We start from the raw sequence: 26,521 nt of genomic DNA on the forward strand, positions 1-26,521 counted from the left end.
GTCACTCGACTTGAGCAACCAAGATGGACAGGGATCCAGGGGGCAGGTGGTCACTCTCATTGACCCTAGCAACTTGTCCACTTTGGGTAATGAGAACCATCTAAAGTAATTAAACACTAACCCCCCGGATGGCCACAGAGTTTCCAGTTCACAAACTGTACCAATCATGGCAGGTAGGTCGTGGCAGAGTGAAGGGAACTTTGTCCACAAACTAGCTCGATAAAGCTACGCAGCTCAAATCCAATTCCCTTATCAATTTGTGTCCTTCCTTGAGACTTAATTAATCTAAACAATTGGGCCTGGCAAGAGCTTGCAGATGCGGTTTCAGCGGTGTAGAAGTCTCATTTTCCCACCTTTACCGCATGTCATTGCCGCCTCATCACAAGTCTTCCTCCACACTCGCTCTATAAACAACAGTATACAATATTCACAGACTAGGGTGGGGGGAAGAGCCTCTTGTGGCGCAGAGTGGTAAGGCAGCAGACATGCAGTCTGAAAGCTCTGCCCATGAGGCTGGGCGTTCGATCCCAGCAGCCAGCTCAAGGTTGACTCAGCCTTCCATCCTTCCGAGGTCGGTAAAATGAGTACCCAGCTTGCTGGGGGGTAAACGGTAATGACTGGGGAAGGCACTGGCAAACCACCCCGTATTGAGTCTGCCATGAAGATGCTAGAGGGCGTCACCCCAAGGGTCAGACATGACTCGGTGCTTGCACAGGGGATACCTTTACCTTTACGTTTTGAGTGGGGGGAGAGTCAAATTCAGTGCATGTTTATTTGAAATAAATCTTGGTAGATACACACAGTATTTGCATTCAAGAATTCCCACAGAAGAGAATGAAAAGGTTTTGTGGGTGAAGCTCCCATGCCTTTAACAGCTGTATGGCCAAGCAGAAATTCACCCAACTGCATCAGTGAACTGGAAAAACCTTTGCCTGTTCAATGCCTACCTGTTAGATGCAGGATCCCTTGGAGTACATGACAATGACCTTAGCTATTTTTTTAAAAAGTTTCTGCACCGAAACAGAATTCTGCATCTGAAATACCTCAGTTTAAGAAAACACCATTTTGACTCTTCAAGCACCTGTTCCCAAATCTGTGCTGTGCTGTCAACATTATACACGTCACCCATTTTAAAACACCCTTCTTCCTCCCACACTCCAAATGTCCAGGCATTCTGAGAGTTCATTATAGCTCAGAGCAGCCAGCTGTTTATTTTATCAAGTGATATAGTAAATGTTGCACAACACATGGCATCGTTGCTTAGAGGATTATGGCAAGTTATGAACTAAAAATGACATTTTAAACCATTATGAGGCATGAATCGGCATGCACCTCTTTCCACCAACCGTAACATAAATATCAACTATATTCCAAAAATTCAATGAAAATATAATCTTACAATGCTGCAGAGGCTGTACAATGCCTTAACATTACAACACGTTACAAGCGTTGTCTGCATCTCACTAAATCTCCTTGCGAATTAGTAGCTGCTCATCTATAGTGAGCTAATTTTGACATCAATGTGATATTCTAAATCCTTTTATACCAGTCTGCTAAAGGAAGGGGGTACGTTTGCTGCCAACAGGAGGCTGTACACGTAATGAGCTGTGGTAATTAAATCCGACATAACTTCTAAATCCTCCTCATGAATTACACTTTTGAGAAGACCCAATAAAAGGACCCTAGGGTCTTGTGGAAGATTATATCCCGAAGCGTTTGTAATTAATTCCAAAACTTCCTTCCAAACACTTTCTGGTTTTGCTCCATTCCAGAATATATGCAGACAAGCTGCTCCAAGCCTCACAGCAAGAGATACTTGGTCATTGGTTACACATACGGCTTAACTGTCAAATGTTACTGGGATTTATGAAAAATTTCCCTTAAAAATGATGACAAGATTAGTCTAGAGAAGGTTCTTGACCAGATCCACCCCCAGTTTCTGCTAGTATGTCTATTCTTAAAGCTTTATCATGCTTTTCTCAGAAACAACGAATTTCTTCTCTAAAGTCAGACTGGAGTTGGCGGATACCGTACCAATCAATCTATTTTTGTGGCTTCCTGTCAACGATTCACATGTCGTTGATGCTTTTTCCTGCAATGGCATTACAGGTCTGGTGGCGACTGCCATCAAGATGCAACTGACTTTTAGTCACCCCATGGGGTTTTCAATGTCAGAGATGGGCAAAGGTTGTTTGCCCTTGCCTGGCTCTGCACAGCAATCCTGGGCCTATTCCGCACACAATAGATAATGCACTTCCAATGCACTTTAGAAGTAGATTTTCCTGTTCCGCACAGGAAAATCCAGCTGCCAAACCACACTGAAAGTGCATTATCCTATGTGTGCGGAATGGGCCCTGGTCTTCCCCTGTGGTCTCACATCCAAGTACTAAGCAGAGCTGACCGTGCTCAACTTCTGAACTCTGACCATAATGGGCCAGCCTATGCCATCCAGGTCTGGGCACTGAAATATTGCTGATCTGAAAACGCTTCCGAGAAGGATTGCTTTCATTTTATACAAGAGCTATTCCACATGATATGTCAGCTTGCTGGCTTTCAGAAAGGGCTGACCACATTATGTGAGCAGTGTTAACATGGGAGAAAGGACCTCAAAGGGACTGCAACCTGGTTGATCACTAGGGAAAAAGCCTCAGGCCTTGTAATTTCCTTTTTTGCCATGGAATGAGCTGTAATTCTGCACAAAACTCTTCCTTTGACACAATGGCTGTTACCATTCAACAGCAATTCCTCATTGTTGTCTCACTGAATGCTACCCCCTCCCCCCCTTCCTTCCAATAATTTCACTTGAGTGCTTTTGGCCATTTTTTAAAACGGTAGTATGACACTATAGTGATACCCCTTAATGACAAAAGCCCCCCGCCCCCACCCCCCTGAGTTGTGGGGGAAGGAAGGCCGGGTCAGTAGGTGTTGGAATTTACACCTTCTGATCCACCTTTAAGATGACCTGTTTGGACGTCAACATTTCTGCAAAGATTGGATGCAAAGCAGGTCACAAAAGCATCGGAGGGAAGTAGGAGGAACCGCAGGAGGTGCCAGAAGGAGAGTGATATTGTGTGGGCGCTCTGAAAAACCTCACGGCAGGTAGAGGAGCAGGGTCGTGGTGGTGGAACAGCTTCTCAGCGTTAAAGCAGCTCGTGAAGTGAAAACTGTTCACATGACCCGTTAGTTACATGAGCAATACATTATCAAAACCCGCTTACAGGGATCTGCCCTTTTCAATTTAATTTTAAATGGCAGTGTGGTGCCATCGAGAGCCAGTGTGGTGTAGTAATTAAAGAGCAGCGGCCTCGAATCTGGAGAACCAGGTTTGATTCCCGACTCCTCCACATTCAGCCAGCTCAGTGGCCTTGGGCTGGTCACAGTTTTCTTAGAGCTGTTTTTGCACAGCAGTTCTCTTAAGAGTGCTCCCAGTCCCACCTAGCTCCCAGAGTTTCTTTTATGGGAAGAGGAAGAGTTGGGTTTTACACCTTGCTTTTCACTACCCGAAGGAGTCTCAAAACAGCTTACAATTAACTTCCCTTTCCTCTCCCCACAACAGATACCCTGTGAGGTGGATGGGGCTGAGAGAGCCCTGACAGGACTGCTCTGTGAGAGCAGCAATATCAGGGCTGTGACAAGCCCAAGGACACTCAGCTGGCTGCATGTGGCGGAGCGGGAATCAAACCTGGTTTGCCAGATTAGAAGCCGCCACTCTTAACCATGACACCATACTGGCTCCCAGGGAAAAGTGTTTGTAAGCTGCTTTGTGATTCCTTCAGGTAGTGAATAGCGGGGGCATAGAAAAACAGCTCCTCTTCTTCATGATACTGACATGAGCTAATTAAGATCTTTCCAGATCTTTAACTTTATCCAGTGCACACATACGTGGCAGTAAGTAAAGAGAAGGGCCTATGCCTAGTTGTAAGGGGAAACCTGGGGAGAATTTCCTAGGTCATGGGTGTGCGAGGTAGCACTTCTGTCACCTCAGAAACAAAAGTAGAAAGTTGTGGCAACAGCTGAGAGTGTCCACTTTCTAAGAACCTCTAAAGATGAAGATCTAATAAAGACAGCGATGTTTTAAGGAAACCACAAAGAAATCTCTCTGTTAAAATAAAAACTGAATTCTATATACAAAAAAAGCTTGATTCCAACCACCCTTCCCTCTTTGCAAATAAAATACTTCATTTGTTGGCTTATAAAAATGCTTCAGTGCCATTCTGACAAGGGGGTTTTATTCAAAATATATGGCTCTTCTCCTTTCCAGATGCTTCCAGGACTGGACAAAGTCACAGAGATGAGACAGTGGGGACAGGGAGGCTTGTGTGTACCAGTTTGGTATAGTGGTTAGGAGTGCGGACTTCTAATCTGGCATGCCGGGTTCGATTCTGCGCTCCCCCACATGCAGCCAGCTGGGTGACCTTGGGCTCGCCACGGCGCTGATAAAACTGTTCTGACCAGCAGTGATATCAGGGCTCTCTCAGCCTCACCCACCCTACAGGGTGTCTGTTGTGGGGAGAGGAAAGGGAAGGCGACTGTAAGCCGCTTTGAGCCTCCTTCGGGTAGGGAAAAGCGGCATATAAGAACCAACTCTTCTTCTTCTTCTTGTTTTGGAGGGAAAATTTACCTACGGTAATTGGGTGGAAGGGTGTAGAGAGGTATTCTGTCCACATGCAGGATTTCAGTCTCCAAGCCAGAATTGTCATTTTCCTTTTGGGACAACTTGTTTGCAAACATGGAAGTTGTAAGTCACAACCTCCCCAGCAGAAATGACAAAATGTGCAGATTCCTTTACACTGCTGTTGAATGCCATTTGTGACCCATGGGTATAAAAGCCACATTTTCAGAGAGAGGACTGTCACTGCAGATGTACAGCGAGGTCTAAAGGGAACCTTTGTAAATGGAAATAGAATTTCCTTTAACGGCTGAAATATTTTCTAACGGAGCAGCCCGAGGTGTAAGCCTGCTAGCCTGGAAGCAGTTTTACTGTGTGTCTACCTTTCCCCAACGGGGAGGATAAATTATTTTTTCGTGAATGCAGTAATTTCCACTTCACTGTCATTTCTCCTCGCCTAGCCAAAAGGGTACTTCTCACGCATGTATTTTAGGGAAGATTATGTTCCATTTTCTGATCTTTAGTATTCCAAGCAGAGCTTGTGCTAGAAACAATAGCAAAGAGAGGACTGAAGCTGACTGTATGGGAGAGCCCAGATACAAAGCCTAATTTTGTAAAGAACCAAGGAATTAAGAGGTTTCATTTAGGTGTTTAAGATGACTCTAGATTTTCACATTAGTGCAAATGAGAACTGAATTATTGACAGAATGCTTCTTATTCGCCCTGAAGGAACATCGGAACGTAATCCTGTGGGATGTCGAGTGTAAAAGATCCAAATCTTAATGCTTACTTGTTTTATTTATTTATTCATGTAATTTATATACCACCCCTTGTGACATCTCGGGGTAGTGTACAAAAAACAAGCGGGGAATAAAAAAGGAACATAGAACATTGAAACAATATGAACAAATATATATATTGTTATTGTTGTTAAGTGCGAAGTTGTGTCCGACCCATCGCGACCCCATGGACAATGATCCCCCAGGCCTTCCTGTCCTCTCTCTATATAAGCATATATGTGTGTGTATATGTACGTATGTATGTATGTGTTAAGGTGACCAGATTGTCCCACTTTTGGAGGGACATCGGGGGTACGGGGCAAATTGTACTTACGTTGAAATTAAAAAATATATATACTACAATACTAGTTTTACATTCTATGCGTTCTGTGAAACTTTTTGTTATATATAGGTCCCCATTGTTGGCGTCCTCTGAAAGCCTGTCGGAAGAGTTTCATTTTGCAGGCCCGATGGAACTGTTTGAGTTCCGGTAGGGCCTTGACTTCATTGGGGCCACGGCTGAAAAGGCTCTAATTCTGGTTGAGGCCAGGCAGACTTCTTTGAGGACAGAGATCACCAAGTTGTTGGCATGGATAGAACACGTACCACTCTTCGGGGATCAGATGCAGAGCTGGTTTGTTAGGAAGTTAAAACACGTTTTAATGTGATCATGGTTATTTTTTATTGTTTTATATGTGTTGTTACCTACTCTGAGCCTTTGGGGAAGGGCGGGTGATTAATATTATTATGATAAGATATGTGGGTGGTGGTGGGAGGGGGGCTTTAAGAAAGGCGTCCCTAAGCCTTGAGCTTGCCTGGAGTTCCCATGGCCAGGTTGCATGCAGAACTGTAGCACGTTCAGAATGAATTCGGCTATAATAAAGAGGGGAGTTGGGCGAGAGTGAGTGAAGCAGCCGGTGGGATCCAGCCCAGAGCCCCCAGCTGGATCAGTGGGAGGGCTTTGGTATCCACTGTGCAAATGGAAGGGACAATAAATCAGGGCATGTAAACTTACAGATGGTTTCAAGACACCCAACTGGAGGGAGGCTAAATTTTCGGAGGTGTTCCTAAAATTGGCAGAGAGGTGATTGCAAACAACATGACTCATTAATAAGCGTGACGACTTGTTTTGTTTCTGGAGAGGATTCTGTTCACGCCGACTGCTCTTGGCAAGATCTTTTGCATGACATCAGGAGAGAAACAATCTTTGAGCAGGAAACACTTGGTCTGCTATGGATTTCAAGACTGAGCATTCAGTTCCTTTAGAATACAAACCCTGAGATGTTCCGAAATGGAGATTACTTTCGCTCAACCTAACCCTCCTCACACTATTGCAGGGGAGAGGATAAAACGGAGTAGCATGTGGCAAGCTGATTTGGGTCCCCCTTGGGGAAGAAATGGGCGTAAATATGTAAATATACAAAACTAAAACAAATGTTAAATGTCTGAAAAGATATTGCAGTGCTCCTGAAAGTGCAGGAAATTTTCTCTTGGAAACGCCCCTTCTCCTTATCAGTGAACAAGGAAAAGATACAGTCACCATGCTTCCTCCTCCTAGCCTGGTGTCATGGTTAAGAGCAGCAACCTTGAATGTGGTTCTCTCAGAGCACTCTCAGTCCAACCTACCTCACAGGGTGTCAGGAGAGGAGGGGAAGGCGATTGTAAGCCACTTTGACCAATTATGCATGGCAGCAGCCACACCAGGCTGCTGCTGGGTCCTTGCAGTGGGGTGGCATGCCCTGCCACTTTCTGCATATGCAGGGGGAGGGAACCCCCCGGCATACGTAAACTGTAATTCAGATGTATCTGAGTGTGGAGTTAGTACTCTGACTTGCTCAAAAGACAGACGGCAAATGACTGGGTTTCTTTTTCGGTCCTGCTAAACGCCAAGCATTAATGTAAGATGACAATGAATATTTAGTGTTCATGTATCTTAAACCTTGTATCTCTCTCATACACTCGCACAAACACACACGCAAAAGAATCTCATGGGAGAATGACTGCTTCATACCTATTAGCGAGAGAGGCACACTGGCTTTCGTTGTTCAAAGATCCTTCCCAGTTTAGTGCTGTTTCGCAGAGGAAAGGCAATGCGCCAATGGAAAGAGCTGCGTGTAGTTTCATTCCTCGTCAGTGCTCTGATTAAAGTCTAATATGACCTTGAACATGAGCATTCTGAAATGCTCTGAATGCCTTTAAGTTTGGATCAGAGACTGTGAAACGAGATGCCTTTGGTTCAAATCTCGCCATTAGCAGGAAATTGTCGGGCTTGATTTAAACAGGGGGCCGGTGTGACAGAAGAACTTACCCAAGAGACAGGGTACACACCCACCACCTTGTTTAAATCAGAACCACAAAAACCATGTGCTTAATGTTAGCACACTACGGATACTAGATGAGATTTAGACAGGTCAAACTGACTGAATGCGAGATCTCTCTCAGGCTAGATAGGACAAGCATCTGATGAAGTAGCACATGAATGCTACATATCTAGCGACATTACACTAGCACATGTTTAAAGAAGATGCTATAAGTATGCAAAGTTCCATAAATAAATTCTTATAATATCAGGCCTAGTTCTCCCAGAATCATAAAACTGGAAGGGGCCATACAGGCCATCTAGTCCCATCCCCTGCTCAATGCAGGATCAGCTTAAAGCATCCCTGGTAAGGATCTGTCCAGCCCCTGCTTGATGACTGCCAGTGAGGGTGAGCTCACCACCTCCTTAGTAAATTGACCCTTGGCAAGACATTAAAGTCAATCAGCTTCAGTTCTCTCAGAGCTCTCTTAGCCTCACCTACCTCACAGGGTGTCTGTTGTGGGCAGAGGAAAGGGAAGACTATTGTAAGCCACTTTGAGACTCCTTCGGGTAGTGAAAACTGGGGTATAAAAACCAACTCCTCTTCTTCCTCCTCTTCCCCTTCCTCTTTTTTCTCCTGCAATCAATCCCCAGCATAAAGTTCCCTGGAGGAATGGCTGTCCCAAGGTTGAGCTGGCTTATGGCAACACATGCCTACCGAGCTCCCTGCCCACAGTACTGTGTGGACTCTCATGACCCCCCCAAGTCAAATGCAGTCTTGCATTCCTAACCAATTTTGTAAGCCTCGTTTTACTGAGTTCCTCTGTTTGGAGCTGAGATGGACGGTGGGTCCCTTTGAACTTGATGAGTGGCAAATGGTGGAGATCTGCCTAAACAGTGGTTCTCAACCTGGGGGTCAAAACCCCTTTTGGGATCAAACGACCCTTTCACAGGGGTCGCGGCAGGGCAAGAAGCTTTGCCGGGGGTATGCCATTTACACAACAGCCTTTTGGGGTAGATCAAGATAGAGTGATTGTCTGTTTGGAGCAGCGGAAAAGAGCGAGATCAGCACGGTGGGACAAGAGGCAGAACTTAACTGAGAAACCCCAGGGGGGGGGGGGAAAGAACAATTTATAGACAATCATGAACAATCGTTCATTATTTAATTTCTGTGAAAGAACACTTGCAGAATTTAATGGTTGGAGGTCGCCACAACATGGGGAACTGTATTAAAGGGTCACGGCATTAGGAAGGTTGAGAACCACTGGCCTAAAATGTATATATGGTAGTGAGTTAGGGTTCTACTCCCCAAGTGCGGGCAGGTGGGATACCCAGAGCTCTACTTGCAGTGTTCAGCAATGTGAGAAGAATGTGAAAACCCACAATGCCAACTGCAGCGTCACATCACCCCTGGCAGACAAAGACCCTATCTAGGATAGCTCTAGGAATTCCTGGGAACTCTGGGGGTCAAAACCAGTGATTCTTGGCGCTCTAGCTCCAAGGTTTACCATACAGTTTCTGTCATTCCTAGATCTATCTGATGTCTGTATTTTAAAAAAAATCAGAAGTGCTTATGTGATGCCACTTATGTGATGCCACATAACCACTATTAGCAGCAGAACAGCCAGAAAAGAACAGGTAACATTTCAGAGCAGGACACTTGGCTCCCCATTATCTTCTGTTCCCACTCAGGCTGTTTCTTATACATTGAGATGGTTACTTTTTAAAAGAATCCCCAGCAGAAGGACTTATTTGTGTCCCTGAAGGGAGGCGTGCTAGGAAACAGCTTAAAATTAGAACTTGTATTGCAGGGACATAACCTTCTTTGGAAGCGCACTAGGCCAAAAATGAAGCCCTGGGAATGAACTTTCTCCTCTGGAGATTGCTCTGAAAAAAAAAATAATAAAGCCACCACCTTCTCAACTCTTGCTCACAGATTCCCACAAATAGAGTGTTGTCCTTTTGCTTGCATGGTTGAGAACATTTGTTTCCACTGTAGCACAAATTTCTAACTTCCTCTCAATAATAGCCCTACATGTGACACGGTAACACTGACTTCTAATTGCTACAGAGTGCTGGAGGGAATCTTCTTGTGTGCATACATACGCATCCAACGATGGTGTAGGAGCACCGAAGAAGTGCAGAGTGGTATTTAGGGACCACAAATTCAGCTTCCTGAAAATCAAAGCTTCTATTTTTAAAAAAAATAAGTTTTGTACTTAAGACTGAGATGAAACTTTAGGAGGCAGACATGCAATCAATGCTAATAATTGGGGGTCAGGACCTCACCATTCTGCAGATATTCCCTCGCCTGTAGGCATAATCGGCAAAAACAGAACTATTCAAAATAATGAAAATACAGAATAAATTATGCTATAGTACACTATGCATCTGCACTGTGTTTGAAGAATTTTTATGACCCCCCCCCCCCCTGAATTTAGGGTTGTCTAGGCTCCAGGCACAGAATGTAATTGCTTGAACAAAGCCTTGTATAAGAACAAGCTCTTACATCACATGCACTCTCTGGAAGGATGCTTCAATAGTTCAGAGAATGGCCCCAGTTTAAGATGCAGTTGCTTTTGTTTAAGTCTGTTAGATGAGGATTCCAATCTGCATCATTTAGATGGGTCCTTTTCAAATAACAGAAAGGTATTCATGACTCTTAGGTATTTCCCTTCATCCCTTTCATATTTAAAAGAATTTTTTGCTTTGTTTATTGAAAAGCGTTAAACACAAACACTTCTCCCCAAATTCAAGTACCTGGTGCAATTGTGTGGCAGCCATTTGCCCTCCACTTTTACCTGTAGGCGAATGCCTCTAAAATAATCCCACCTGTGCCTACATGCATCATTCAAAAATCATCTTGCGCTGTTCTCCTTCATAATGTGGCCCACATCCCACATGGCTTTTGTATGTACAGGTCTCTTGATTCTCAGCATAATCTTTTTCTTGGTGGTCAAATAGAACACCTCCTTTCTTCAGCAAAAAAATCAACTGGATCCAACTCATGGGGAGGAGAAGATTCTGACCTGAAGAGAGCTGTTGGATATACTAAAATGATGACAGAAAATGGCCATTGGAATTCATTGGTTCCTTCCTAATAGCCCTTGGAATACTTGGAAATCTTCAAAATTTACTGGAAAGTGAAGGTGATTGATTTTTGTTCTGATGACAATATTTAGTGTCCAAATCTACAGATTTTCATTCAAAGCCACAAGTTGTGTTCATGTGACTGTACTGAAGGAATTCAGGACGATCATGTATGAAAAAAGCTGACACGAGGAGGAAGAGCAAATTCAAAATGGGTTCAAATTCTAAAACTGGAAAAATGACCAAAGAACTGTGCATACTTTATGAGAGACAGTATGGTGTAACGGTCAGAGCACTGAACTATGCTCCCCACCGTGTCATGGAAGCTTATTGGGTGACCTTGGGGCAATCAGATACTTTTTTGTTGTGAAGGTAAAATGGAAGGGAGGAGAACAATGTTTGGGTTCCTATTGTGGAGAAACTGTAGACTGTAAAATTGTCTTTCAGTGTGCATTTTGAGAAACGCCTACTTTTTACCATTAAATAAAAGGTAAAGGTAAAGGTATCCCCTGTGCAAGCACCGGGTCATGTCTGACCCATGGGGTGACGCCCTCTAGCGTTTTCATGGCAGACTCAATACGGGGTGGTTTGCCAGGGCCTTCCCCAGTCATTACCATTTAAATAAAGGAAGTCAATTACATTGCTTTCTGCAAAAAAAAGGGAATGAGTACCTGCGCAGGTAACTTGCATCAAGAGAACATCCATTTGATGAATCAAATCCCATTATAAATCCCTGCATTTTGTCTGCCTGTTTTCCTCTCATCCCCTCAATCAAATTGAATTTGGACAGAACAAAGTTTGTCTCCGGTGGCACCCTTAAGACCAAGAGGGTTTCACTCAAGGAATGAACTTTCATGCCTGTGCACACTTGGGCTTGACTTCAAAAGGTGGGCAACTTTATTGATTATTTTTATATGCATTCATCTTGTTTAACCTTTGTATGGATCCTTACTTTTGACATAGATGAGACATTAATTGCAGCATGCAAAGAATGTGTGTGTGTGTGGGGAAACTAGGATGTTTTCCCCTTGAGTCATTACAGGAAATGCACAGCTGGAACAGCAAGATTCTTTAAAAAAAATAGATGTTTTTTTCAGTGCAAGACATTGGCATCATATTTGCTTCTGCAAAAAGCAACATTCGCACACATGACCAAAGACAGCCCAGAGTAAAGCAATGTGTGTGTGTGTGTTTTAGGAGGTGGGACTCAAGCTTATCAAAGATCAGCCTCTTGTGTGGATTTCAGTTTTGCTCCATGGTAGCTTTTAAGGAATCCTTTAGGGAATCTTAATTCTTGCCTATCCCACTGATCCTAAAATAAGTTAATGTTATCTTAAGGGCAAATGGGGAAAAAATATGACTGAACTCCAGAACAAATACTGGACAGGGTTGGACGGGACTGATCTCTAGCACAGCTTTATTCCCAATGACATTCTTTGTAAGGTCTATATTTGTAGCTCATAAAAATATAGCACAATAAAGCAAAACTAATTTCACTGGGGAAAAAGAAGGAAACCACAGTTATAGAAAGTTTCTGGGCTCCAGTGGCCGCCAGACAGGTTCAAGAATTCTAGGGATATGGCACTAGAAATAGCAACATTTCTATCAAGCTTCACTTGGAGGACTGCGTTCAGTTTTGAAGAGGGATGTAGACAAACAGAAGCATGTCCAGAGGAGGGCAACAAAGATGGTGAGGGTTGGGAGACGAAGATGTATGAGGAAAGGTTGGCGGAGCTTGGTCTCTTTAGCCTGGAGAGGAGACCACTGAGAGGGGATCTGATAGACATCAAGTATTTAAAAGGGTGCCATATAGAGGATGGAGCAGAGTTGTTCTCTCTTGCCCCGGAGGGACGGACCAGAACGAATGGAATGAAATTAATTCAAAAGAAATTCCATCTAAACATCAGGAAAAAGTTCCTGACATCTAGAGCGGGTTCTCAGTGGAACAGGCTTCCTTGGGAGGTGGTGGGTTATCCATCTTTGGAGATTTTTAAGCAGAGGCTGGATAGCCATCTGACAGAGGGGCTGATTCTGTGAAGATTCAAGGGGGTGGCAGATACAGTGGATGAGCGATTGGGTTGTGAGTGTCCTGCATAGTGCAGGGGGTTGGACTAGATGACCCAGGAGGTCTCTTCCAACTCTGTGATTCTATGTTTCTAAGCAATATGTAGGTGTTAAGCCTTCCTCAACTCTAGTCATAAACACAATTGAGATTCTCTGATGTCTGAACAGTGAGTGGAGGAGAATAACCACAGCATTTTTCACTGCCCTTGCCTCTTATTAACAGAATTTCCAAGTTGCAAGTAAAACTTTAGTCTGATTTGAAAAAAAGGGTAGATTTGCTACTCCTGCAATTTATATATCAAGGTCTACAGGGACAGAACAAAGGAGTACTTTGAACTGGGCCAAACAAATGGGCAGCTTTCTCCATGACTGTGGCTACTCTTGTTTGCCTGGAGAATTAGTGGGGCAGACCCATAAGTTGGTAGCAATCAGGACCAACCATGCCTATGTGGCTGGTCTTTTAGCTGTACCTTAAGATTCCAATCCATGGTTGGTTGCTCCATCCAAACTACAGCTTGTTCCAAACTAGGAAATGTTCAGTTTCTGAACTGTGCATGAAAAAGCTGGGGGGGGGGGGGAGATGTGTGAATTTGAAGCAGAGACGATCGTGGTTGCTTGACTGCAGCTTTTGGAAGCAGTTAGACAGAACCCAAAATATGAACATTGCTAACCACTTGGAACGGCAAGCAACTGTGGAATAGATCCTGAATCTAAAGTACGTTGTTGGCTACTATAGATCCAATGCAAAGAGGACACACAGCATCGGTAATCAGGACTAAAGACAAGATGCAAAACTGTGCATGGAACAGGCTGTACAATACAGTATTCTGAAGAATAATCTCAAAATTGGAGGGCTTTGTGGTTAATTCATTAAATAAAAAGGTCATTCTAAATTCCGTCGGATTAAACCCCTCGTGCATTATTACAGCCTTGGAAAAACAGGGCAGTTCTGAATTGTCCTTGCGGGGAAAACATGACCACCAACAAATCAAGTGAGCCTTACCAACAATCATGTGATTGCAGATGTCACAGAAAGTGGGCTTTTTGAAGACGTGTTCCTGGAAAACGTGAGCCTTGTTGCTTTCCTGCGGGTTAAGGATCTTGGTCGGCGTAGAGGCCTGACTTTCCGAGGCGGGGAGGTGGCCGGTTCTGGGGCTGATCTCCGACAGCAAATCCACTTGCAGCTTCATGTCGCTGTTGGTCCGCTGGAAAAAGTTGTCGGCGCTTTTACTCCTCAAGCTTTTGGTCTTGAAAGACAGCGAGCGTTTCAGTTTCTGCAGCTGCAATGCAACAACACAGATGTGGCCGGTGGTGAAGCACTCAGTTTATTCTCAGAGCAACTCCTGATGACATTCGCTGCATAAATATGGGCGTCACGACAAACAGATGGGCTTTCAGGCCAATCTGGACTCATTCAACATTTACTCCAAACATTCCACTGTCCTAAGTCAGTTACAGAGACAGATAATTTACCCATGCCTAACTTGCCGAGTCCTTTCCGTCAAGAAAGCCTAGAGGTGATGGGTCACAAAATGGCAGCATGAAATGGGGGAAAGCCCTTTGTGGCCCAGATAAGATTTGTAGGCCTAGGCTGCATATTTTAGGCCCCTTGGCATGAATGAGAGCAGAGAAATGGTTACCCTACAGTCAGGCCTTGCTGCACAAATGGCAGCAATTACATTTCTACATGGCTGTCTGGCTTCTCTTGTCATAAAAAGATGCATTATTGGTTACAAGAGAATTCATTGCTTGTGAAGAACCATCTAGAGGAGAGGGCGGAGGAGGGGTTTGGAGTGGTTGAGGGCAGAAGAGGGTCTCAAGTAACAGGGTTGCTAGCTTTGGGTTGGGAAATACCTGGAGACTTGGGGGTGGAGCCTGGCGTGACCAGGATTTGGGCGGGGAGGGACCTCAGTGGAATATAATGGTATAGGATCCACCTTCCAAAGCAGCCATTTTCTCCAGGGGAACTGATATCTGTTGCCTGGAGATGAGATGTAAAACCAAGGGATCCACAGGTCCCACCTGGTGACTGGCATCCCTGTTTGGTACGCAACATTTCAGGGTCCCTGGTCATTCTGGGAGGATAGGACAAGGTGGTCGTGCAAGACAATGGTAGCATACTTGCTCTCGGGAGCATCTTGTTTTATTCTGAAGGTGGAGAGAGGCAGATGGAGACATCACCTGAAGGCCAACTGAGGCTCTTTTCAATCCTAGATAGGAATAGACTTTTATGCAGCTTTGTAAAGATGCCTGTGGTACACACGTGTGTGAGCAAGGGATTCACAATGTTGTGGCTTTATACCACCTCTCTCCCCAAAATGGGCTTGAAGAGGTTCATTAGACACCAACTCTCCAACAACTAATTTAAAGATCTTACTGCCCTCCCATATTCCAGCCACCATTAGTCTTGCCTGCCCAATAACACATGCTTACATTTCCAGGGCCTTCGCTTTGGAAACAAAATGGTGGTCTCCGCATCACGCCTAACCTGTCCCCTCCTTATGCATTTCTCCCTCCCCCCCCCGAAAAAGAGGAACCCCTAATGTCACTCCTGATAGCCCCCAAGGTAGGAGGACAACGGAGATCAGAGGGTTAAATAACCAGAGAGGAACAAAGCGGCTGCTGACATCCTAATTCATCCTGGCAGAAACATAATCCCATGATTGTTAGGTGAAGATAAGTACAGGACGACATAATAAACTATCCCCTCCTCCTTCTTGTCCCTCCAATGTTTGTCTCCTCAGCCAGCGTGGTGAAATTTGCTGTCAGGAGCCTTCCTACCCCCAGCGGGAGCCCTGAGCTTGGTAACTAATCACCTGCCAGCTACTGAGAATGTTCCTGCAGGAATCAAGGCTCATTATCTCCTCCCCCAACTGAAAAAACATACACAAAACAACCCATGGGATTGCAGCGGCACAAGGTGACTATAATGACATTCATTATTGATTTGCCATCCATTCCTGTCCTGCCACATGAGGTTAATTAAACGGTAAACGTTATTATTCTTCTGCCATGGAGAAAGACTAAGCAGTACAACAAAGTGTTTGTTTTTCTAAATAACCGCCCTCTTGCTGGTTCAGCCATCGGGCCCGGAGAAGCTAATTTAATGCGATAAGCTCCGTTTCAAACATAACGTGGTTTGCTCATCAAGAATCCTGCAGAAGTCTTTTACTGCTCGCCCAGAAAGGACACGGGATATTCGTACAAAGCTGCTGTTTGTTCTCGAATTGTGCCGTGCAAGTGAGAGACAGCCCACTGAGCACCTGATTTCATTCTTGGAAGGAGAAGTGGCGGTCCATAAGGTTTTAGAGCAGTGGTTCTCAACTTTCCTAACGCCATGACCCTTTAATACAGTTCCCCATGTTGTGGTGACCCCCAACCAGAAAATTACGCAAGTGTTCTTTCACAGAAATTAAACCAAGCCTGACCAATGGTGTGAAGATCCATTGTTCATGATTGTATATAAACTGTTTTTCCCCCCCGGGGTGTCTCAGTTCAGCTCTGCCTCTTGTCCCACCATGCCGATCTCACTCTTTCCCCCTGCTCCAGACAGATGAATGCTCCAAGAACGCTCTGGACTTGTTTGGATGCAACCTGGGCCCCAGGCTCTTGAACATTCCTTGGAGCCTCTCATTATAGGGAAAAGTGAATGGACTGCCTGGGAAACAGGATGCTACATAAGGGGGTTGTCTGGAATGATCCAGCAGAGCTATTTTTGTGTTTTTATGACCATTTATGCACTGGGAACTTCACTGACCCAGCTCCCACGCAGGAGCAAAAATCGGGGGCAGATGAGGTACACCAGGCCAAATGCTCCCCTTTGTGGGTGCAGGAAGAGATGGGGCAACCTGCCACGTCTAAAACGGCAGCCTGCAGCCTGACATGAAACCTCCAGTGCATAAACAGTCTATGGGATTCATATTCTTATGTGTTTCACTCTCCTCTTCAACAAACAACATAATGGAGTAACTAAATCCAGTCCCATTAATGATGGAAACAATATATATTTTTATTAAAGACATGATTGTTGAGAAGGAAGAAAATGCTACACCTTAACGGGCTGTGTGTGTGTCTGTGTTTAAACTGGCTGAAAAATGAGTTCCTCAAATTCTCTCAAAATTTCCATGTTTGCCTGCTCAGCCCAATTTAGTTAGCGTAATATTTTAACTAGTGTAAATGGAACCTAAATCAGATCTGCTACAACTTTATTAGTTTATTGGAGTATAATATGCATTTCAAATGCTGCTTGCAAGATGCACTGGCTAGGAGAATTCATTCTTTAAAAAAAAAAGCTGCCTAACTAAATTTCAAGCATAGAGAGACACTGAGATTAGATTGGTAAACAGAATTGTTTTTGTAAGTAGAATCATAGAATCATAGAATCATAGAGTTGGAAGGGGCCATACAGGCCATCTAGTCCAACCCCCTGCTCAACGCAGGATTAGCCCTAAGCATCCTAAAGCATCCAAGAAAAGTGTGTATCCAACCTTTGCTTGAAGACTGCCAGTGAGGGGGCGCTCACCACCTCCTTAGGCAGCCTATTCCACTGCTGAACTACTCTGACTGAGAAAAACTTTTTCCTGATATCTAGCCTATATCGTTGTACTTGAAGTTTAAACCCATTACTGCGTGTCCTTTCCTCTGCAGCCAGCAGAAACAGCATCCTGCCCTCCTCCAAGTGACAACCTTTCAAATACTTAAAGAGGGCTATCATGTCCCCTCTCAACCTCCTTTTCTCCAGGCTGAACATTCCCAAGTCCCTCAACCTATCTTCATAGGGCTTGGTCCCTTGGCCCCAGATCATCTTCGTCGCTCTCCTCTGTACCCTTTCAATTTTATCTACGTCCTTCTTGAAGTGAGGCCTCCAGAACTGCACACAGTACTCCAGGTGTGGTCTGACCAGTGCCGTATACAATGGGACTATGACATCTTGTGATTTTGATGTGATGGCTCTGTTGATACAGCCCAAAATGGCATTTGCCTTTTTTACCGCTGCATCACACTGCCTGCTCATGTTTAGTTTACAATCCACAAGTACCCCAAGGTCTCGTTCACACACAGTGCTACCTAGAAGCGTATCCCCCATCCAGTAGGCATGCTTTTCATTTTTCTGACCCAGATGCAGAACTTTACACTTATCTTTATTAAATTGCATCTTGTTCTCATTTGCCCATTTTTCCATTGTGTTCAGATCTCGTTGAACTCTGTCTCTATCTTCCGGAGTATTTGCCAGTCCTCCCAATTTGGTGTCATCTGCAAACTTGATGAGTAGTCCCTCCACCCCCTCATCTAGATCATTAATAAATATGTTAAAAAGTACCGGGCCGAGCACCGAACCCTGAGGTACCCCGCTACTCACCTCTCTCCAGTCTGATGAAACACCATTGACAACAACTCTTTGAGTGCGGTTCTCTAACCAATTCCCTATCCACCTAACGATCTGAAAATCCAGATTGCAGTCCTTCAACTTATCCATCAGAACATCATGGGGAACCTTGTCAAAAGCTTTACTAAAATCCAAGTAAATGACATCAACCAAATTTCCCCGATCCAGCAAACCTGTTACTTGGTCAAAAAAGGAAACTAGGTTGGTCTGGCAGGACCTGTTGGAGACAAATCCATGATGACTTCCTTGGATCACCAAATTGTCCTCCAGATGTTTGCAGATCGCTCCCTTTAATATCTGCTCCATTATCTTCCCCACAACAGAGGTCAGACTCACTGGTCTGTAGTTTCCCGGGTCATCCTTCCTCCCTTTTTTGAAGATCGGAATAACGTTTGCTCTTTTCCAGTCCTCCGGGACATCTCCAGTCCTTAAAGAGGTTCCGAAGATGATGGACAAGGGCTGTGCAAGTTCTCTGGAAAGTTCTTTGAGTACTCTCGGGTGCATTTCATCTGGACCAGGGGATTTGAACTCATCCAGTGCAGCTAAATGCCTCTCGACCACCTCTCTATCCATGTTAACCTGCCACCCAGACACTATCCTTTGGCTACAGCCATCTCTAGATGTGCCTAAACACTTTGACCTGTGGGAAAAAACAGATGTAAAATAGGCACTAAGCCTTTCTGCTTTCTCTGCATCTTTCGTTAGAGTTTGTCCATCCGCACCCAACAGCGGGCCTATTGCCTCCTTTACTTTACGTTTGCTCCTCACGTAACTGAAAAATCTTTTCTTGTTACAATGGGCTTCCCTGGCCAATCTTAGCTCACTCTCAGCTTTGGCCTTTCTGATGATTGACTATGCTGTTGCCAGCAGAATTTAGTCACATGCATTTGGAAGTTTGTCCAACTGGGAAGAAATAAATCATGCAGGAAGAGAAGACACAAAACATTCTGTTTATATCATCTAGGTCTATGGTCTTCAGCATTTCTAGTCCTGAGACCTGATCCGCTGCAAGGGTGTGTCAGGAAGTGATATGACATCAGGGCCATATGACAGGAAGAGGATGGAAATCCATGAATGTGACATTCCTATTTTCATTCCCAAGAACTGTTGGGTGGAGATGAGATCGTGAAATGAAGAAAGCTGGGGGTAGGAGACAAAAGTGAGGCATCTGTTGTGGTGAACTGTAGTGAGGAAGAGACCAAAAGTCAAATCCATGGAAGAAACTTTTCCAGCCTAGTGACCTCACCTCATCTTCCTGCTTTGCTTTTTACTAATAGGAACAGAGGAGATTCTAATTTTTTATGAGCCATCTCAGACATAGGACAAAATGGGATATAAGTGGTACTATAGGGGTTGTCTTTTTCCAAAGTCCTATAAAACTAAAGGTTTTTTTTCCCCACCACCAAGAAGTTCACAATATATCAAGGGATTTTTGGTTTATTATCTTCTGTGTTACATATCAGACATACTTTGAAGTGGCTGCTCCTCAGGGAAGCCTCTTTTATAGTGGTGCTAGAGGCTCATCCACAGATCTTGGCATGCCTATGCTTAAGAACTCATTCCACAATCAGAAAATGAATAACGATACGGCTGAAGCTTTCAGCTCATCAGGAAGCAAGGTGGCCTCTGATTCAGAAAACCAGGAACGCTCCTCTTCTAAGACTGCTCAAGAGTCAACTGAAATAGCAAAGAGGCAGCATCTCCCCAGTAGTCTCTCTCTCTGTTTTGCCATTAAGTTGCAGCTGACTTATAGATACCCTATTTGGCAGGGGTGGCCAAACTGTGGCTCTTGAAATAACCATGGACTACAATTCCCTTGAGTCCCTGAGAGGGGACTCCTTTTCTACTCAAAATTTCTTAGCAACATTGATCAACTGCAGCCTCAGAATATTTGAGGTAAATAATATATTGTTATGGAAACAAGCTTCCAGTATGAAGAGTTGATAAACCAAGATTACTTCAACCCACTTATGATTCGGAGTACGCCAGGGTTGCCAGTAGAGGGGTGCATTTGGATCTACCTGACCCAAAAATATACCCCAAAATACCTACTCACTATTTTTCAGGTATATTTCAGCTTCCTGAAAGTATCTGGATTTTCTCGGGAAAACAAACAAACAAACAAAAAATCCTGAAAAAATCCTGCATGAATTACCTACCAGTAGACCCAAAAACAGTGGTGAGACAGCAGCAGCTGTTTGTTGGACTTCTACTGCAGTCCCTTTAAAGTTTAAAGGGACCACTGAAGACAGCCTGAGGATCAGCTGTGCCAGGGGAACAGACTGTTCCAGTGGCTTGGCTGCGGGGCTGGCTTCTCATACAGCCCAGTTTAAACTGGGATGCAGGATAAACCAGCCTCAAAAGCTGCTATGCTGTAGGCAGCAATCTGCTAGCCACGGATCCCGGGGCTAGCTTCTCCCGGAGCACAGTTCTCCCTGCAGGATTGGTTCTTTGGCAGTCTGGATAAAACTGCATGGAAAACTCTCTCTGCAGGCCCAGTTTTAGCAGAAACTCATGGATGGGAAAGGACTTTGCCTTCATTGAATGGGAATAATTTCGCTGGGGCAGAGTCTCCTGAACGGAACTGTAAGGCCTTATTTTATACCCAGAGACTGCTAGCAGATTAGCTGCTTTGACCCCCATTATGTTGTGCATAGCCAAGTAGACAGAAGCAAGCTTTTGAATTTAAAAGTGCACTATTTTTTGCGTTCTATGAAACTTTTTGTTGCTCCATATAGACCAAATTTTTAATCAAGACTCCCCCAACCCCGATCAATGGTGTCCCGCTTTACCAATGTTAAAATCTGGTCTCCTTATCTTTGGATGTTAGGATATAACTTAACGAATGTATATATGCATGACCTATAGAAAAAGTGTCACTCTCTGCTGATTTTCTTGTTTGTCATACTTTTATATATTTGAGCTCCAAAATAAAATTCAAATGAAATACGTTTACATGATATAAAGCTGCAGCTTTCTCAACCTTTTTAGGTTCTCAACCCTAGGTAAAGCCCAGACACCAGTTACCTCTACGAGAGCTAGGGCCAAGATAAAAAACTAGATGGTTCATCTGGCCCAACTCCGTAATCTGATAAGTGAAGCCCATGCAGAAGAAGAAGAGTTGGTTCTTATATGCCGCTTTTCTCTACCCAAAGGAATCTCAGAACAGCTTACTGTCACCTTCCCTTTCCTCTCCCCACAACAGACACCCTGGGAAGTAGGTGAGGCTGAGAGAGCCCTGAAATTACTGCTCAGTCAGAACAGGTTTATCAGTGATGTGGCAAGCCCAGGGTCACCGAGCTGGTCGCATGTGGGGTAGCGCGGAATCAAACCCGGCTCGACAGATTATAAGCCTAACCACTGCACCAAGCTGGCTCTGACAATAACCCTATTGTCTCAGATCAAACCAAGGCAAAAACTTTCCCCAGCAGGTTTGTCTAGCTGCGATAAGATCGTGCAAAAAAAAAAAAAAAAAACGGCCAAAAGGAAACAAACACTGTATTAAGGGGGACATTCTGGTCTGTTACCGTATGAATAAACCTGCACTTGTATTAAGAGGGATCTGCCAGAATGGGGCTTCTTCCCCTAAAATATAGTTAAAGATGCTATCATGTGTGTACAGGGGCAAGGAGTATTTTGGGGCACCCTTGATTTACCTGACTGTCAGTGGAACAACTTCTCTTACAAAACGTGAAACTATGGAAGGCTCTGAGGTAACAGCATAGAAGAAGAGTTGTTCTTATATGCCGCTTTTCCCTACCCGAAGGGGGCTCAAAGCGGCTTACAGTCGCCTTCCCATTCCTCTCCCCACAACAGATGCCCCGTGGGGTGGGTGAGGCTGAGAGAGCCCCGATATCACTGCTCGGTCAGAACAGTTTTATCAGTGCCGTGGCGAGCCCAAGGTCACCCAGCTGGTTGCATGTGGGGGAGTGCAGAATCAAACCTGGCTTGCCAGATTAGAAGTCCGCACTCCTAACCACTACACCAAACTGGCATACTAATGTAGCTCTGCAGGTCATAAGACCGCCTCCTCATTTTGTACCAGGTTTGACGGCCTGCAGGAGGCCATTGAAGATCTCTTGCTATTACAACTATTCTCCAGGCAACCACAATCAGTTCCTCTGGGGAAAATGTCTCCTTTGTAGGGGCTCTATGGCATTATACTCCCATGAAGTCCCTCCTCTCCCCAAACCCCATCCTCCCAAAACTCCACCCCCAAATCTCCAAGAGACCACCTTCTATCTATACCCCTCAAAGAGCACTCCAATTCACATATCCCCATCATTTGGTGGTCCCTGGCCCCAAGGAATTACATCTGGCCTCAACTAGGGCCAGGATTTTCTCTGTCCTGGCCCCTACGTGGTGGAATTAGCTCCCAGATCCGGACCCTGATGGAGCTAGCAGACTTCTTATGGGTGAGGCCAGTGAAATAACAAAATCTACTGGGCCCCCCTACTAAAGATGCCCCCTGATTGTAGTCAAGCTCCAGGAGATCTGAGGACCCAACCTGGGACTGGTGTTGCTGCCAATAACTTAAATTGTTGCTTCAGTTTAGTTTTAAACGTTACATTTTTGGAAACTTTAATTGTTAAATATTTTATGTTGTTATGACATGATGCTTTAATGTGATGTACACTGCCCTGAGACGGCTTGCTGGGAGGACAGTGTAGAAATTAGAGGATAGAGGGATAGAGGACAGATAAAAACCCCAGAGCTCATAACCCTATTTGGTTTGAGTCACTGTGCTACTCTGGCCTCTTGGAGTGACTGTGTTATATTGCCCCAGCCTGTGTCTCCTTCCTTCTGACAATCGGCACCGTATTGGAAGCTACAGATCAGTACAGTCAATTAAAGAACCAAAACAAAAGTCTCTGAGAATTTGCCAGAGCAAAGGGCAATTTTGCTCTTTTTAGAGGCACTTCCTAAGCAGAACCTTTAAAAAAAACCTTTGCACAAGAAATCATTAAACTGTTTACCCTGATGTACTGTATACAGTGAGTCACCGTGTAGGAAAGGCTCGCAGAGATAATGGCTAGGGAGGTGTCTTTCTGTGATTCACTGGGGAAGAAAAAATCATGTTCACTTATTAATAACCAAACTTCCCCTTCACTTGTTCAAATTACACAGGCACCAGCCCTCCCTCCCACCCCCAGCCCTTCCTCCCACCCCCAGCCCTTCCCTCTCCTCCTCCTACTGCTGGAGACTTAACATGGTATAAATTGCAGAGATTGTAAGGAATATTGAAACCCAGTCGATAATATGTTCCTCCAGACCCTTATATTAAACACCGGTACTCTCGCCTGTAAAATGGACCGCCGTGCATTTGAAGACCCAGCATGCAGTGATGTAGCACAGCCCAAGTAAGGAACACTTCAACTGGAGGAAAAAGCTGAGACATTTGATGAGGAGTCCGTTTACACTGGCCTTTAACTTAATCTGCCAACAACAATGAATCTCCAGCATTGAGTTCTTCTTTGGCTCACAGCCTTTTAAGGGACCTCTGTTTCTGGGCTGGCATCTGAGATCTACTTGCTTGGCTATTAATTGCTTCGTCTTCAGTTTGGAAGGCTTCCACTGAAACTTTTTTCTCTTTTTAACTTTTTGTTCGAACTATGCTGGGTGTGTGCATTGAAATCAGCCAGCCACCTTAGGCAGGATATAGATGAAGAGGCCTTAAGATCTGAAGTGTCTTTTTTCTCCCTACTTCATTTCAATTCAGACATCTTGTCAAATCATGGTTTGAAGACAGCATGCTCTATGGGTCGGGTCGCCTGCATAAGCAACCAGCAGTGCAGAAATGTGCTGCTCTAGCATTTGCCCCAAGTTCTATGGTTTAACCAAGTTGTACAGGAAATGATGTTACTGCCTCAGCTCCCACGTTTGTCCTGGCAAAGCCAACTTTGGGGGGGGGGGGGTTCTCTCTGAAGTGAGAAACCCGGCCTCCCAATTAGTGGGATCATCTGAACATGGGCTACTATGGTGAGTCAGAGTAATTCAAACCAGAATTTGAAATTGACTTTGGTGTATCCAGAATTTGTCTTAGCTCAGGTTTCACCCAATGTATAGGTATCAACATAAGGGTGGCCAGGTCCCCCCTGGCCACTGGTGTGGGATTGGGGGTGGGTAGTAGGGTTATCAGATCCAGGTTGGGAAACTCCTGGAACGTTGGGACAGAACTGGGGAGGACTGAAGACCTCAGTGGGTACAATGCCACAGAGCCTACCTTCCAAAGTATCCATTTTCTCCTGGGGTGTGGAGATGAGCTATAATTCCAGGGCACTCCCAGGTCCCCCCTGGAAACTGGCCACCCTGCACGGACACCATAGTTGGTGTCATGATACCACTCTCAAAGCAGTTTGCCAGAAATGCATTTAATAAGGGGACCTCTGTTTACAGCTGTGCAAGAGAATCAAAACCCAAGTGCAAAAACCTTCATTTGCATGCCTACCCTCACATGGCTGAAGGGTGCCTATAATCACCAATCTGCAAGGCCAGTTTATCACTGTAGCACAAGCTACGGGCCCTGTAGTGGTTATTCTTGCCAGACATCACCTTACCAGCCAGGAGGAACACAGCATGTAGACCAGACCTAACTTTGACTAAATTGTGTTTCTTGGTTTTTGAGGATGCATGTAATGACGAGCCAGTTATTTCTAGTTTTTCCCTTTCTTGGGGCAATGACTTATAAAAACTGGATAAGTCATACAGGCTTATTCACAGGTGCATGTACACAGGTTGCCCTAAATGTTCCTTCTTGGAACACTTTTCTGGTCTGCTCGCATTGAACATTAAACAGGCATACCTTTTGGGGAGAAGGCTGAGAAAAAACATGTGTTTTGCTCTTCAAAGGCCTTGAAGGTGTTTTGTTTCTTGATCTGAGCACAGAACTGGCATTTCCGTGGAGTGATCTTTATGTTTTTAATTGCTTCAATGACAGGTAACTGATTTATGACAGATGAGCACCTGCCATTTGGAAATCCCTTGCAGTGAATGGTGCCACTTTTAAGAGCAATATGACAGCCATCGATATTGCGTACACAAATCACTATTGCTGGGATAGTTCATGGAACTACACTATTGCAAACAAATGTGACAATCAAAGCAAAGTGTGTAGTTTTTAAGTATCTGTGCACTATCCAACATATTCTTTAAAAAAATCCCAATATTCATCCAATAATTTACAGCAAAGGTGGACGTATCCAGTAGGACTTATTTACACCTTAGATCTGAACGAAGCACCACTTATCATTCTTTTGCTGTCCTCTTCTCCAGCCTTTGAAGGCTTTAATTATATTTCTCCCTTCATGTTTACTCATTTATTACTTTTACCTTTCCTCATAATTTCAGTCCTGGCTAATTTTTTAGGAGCTCTCACTCACAGAACAGTTCCTCCTCCTACCTGCCGTTTCCCCAGGAAGCTACTGCCTACAGTTGAGGGAGCGATCTAGAACGCTGCTCGATGCTGTGGGAGGGGCTGCAATTCGAGGGAGGAACATGCAGCAAAGTCAGGTGCCCTTATTCTTGCCAGTGTTTCACTGCATCCAACTTCTTACAAAGACTTCTTTCTGGGGGCACCCCTGTTTTACAAAAGACATATCAATGGAGGAATCTGGAGGGAAGGTGGCATGAAGTTGCTTGAGATAATGTCATATCTTGGAAACTAAGCAAGGTCGAGACATGGATGGGAGACCACCAAGGAAGGCGTTGGGCAAACCACGCCCACTTCTCACTGGCCTCAACTGTCCCATTAGCCAGTTGCATCTTGACAGCACAGATGCATGCGTATCTTTCTCAGCTTCAGAAATACACTCCCTCCCAAGTTTGGGTTAATTCTTCCCAGTTTGGCTCGGGTCCTAATCTACGATCAGCCTCCTGCTGCTTCACAAAATGATCTTTATCTTAATGGAACGCTTAAACACACCTTCACAAAAACGCTTAAACACACCTTCACAAAATGATCTTTATCATAATGGAACCCTTAAACACACCCTTAAGATCAACAACCAGCATTTACATGTCCTAGTTTTGGGCATGACAGTTAAGGAGGGATGTAGACAAGCTGGAGTATGTCCAGAGGAGGGCAACAAAGATGGTGAGGGATTTGGAGACCAAGACGTATGGGGAAAAATTGGGGAAGCTTGGTCTGCTTAGCCTGGAGAGGAGACGACCGAGAGGGGAATCTGATAGCCATCTTCAAGTATTTAATAGGCTGCCATATAGAGGATGGAGCAGAGTTGTTCTCTCTTGGCCCGGAGGGATGGACCAGAACCAATGGGATGAAATTAATGCAAAAG

At 44.6% G+C, this 26,521-nt stretch overlaps 1 protein-coding gene across 1 annotated transcript in view; it reads right to left on the minus strand.

Annotated features, from left to right (window-relative positions):
- The window catches only part of STAC (SH3 and cysteine rich domain), a 66,838-nt gene that overhangs the window by 25,358 nt on the left and 14,959 nt on the right, over positions 1 to 26,521 (minus strand). The window contains exon 2 of the mRNA XM_077303212.1: positions 13,845 to 14,121. Coding sequence (XP_077159327.1) covers positions 13,845 to 14,121 — 277 coding nt within the window. The remainder of the gene's footprint in view (positions 1 to 13,844; positions 14,122 to 26,521) is intronic.

The sequence above is a fragment of the Paroedura picta genome, chromosome 11 (assembly GCF_049243985.1).
Source record: "Paroedura picta isolate Pp20150507F chromosome 11, Ppicta_v3.0, whole genome shotgun sequence".
In the NCBI taxonomy this organism is placed as follows: Eukaryota; Metazoa; Chordata; class Lepidosauria; order Squamata; family Gekkonidae; genus Paroedura; species Paroedura picta.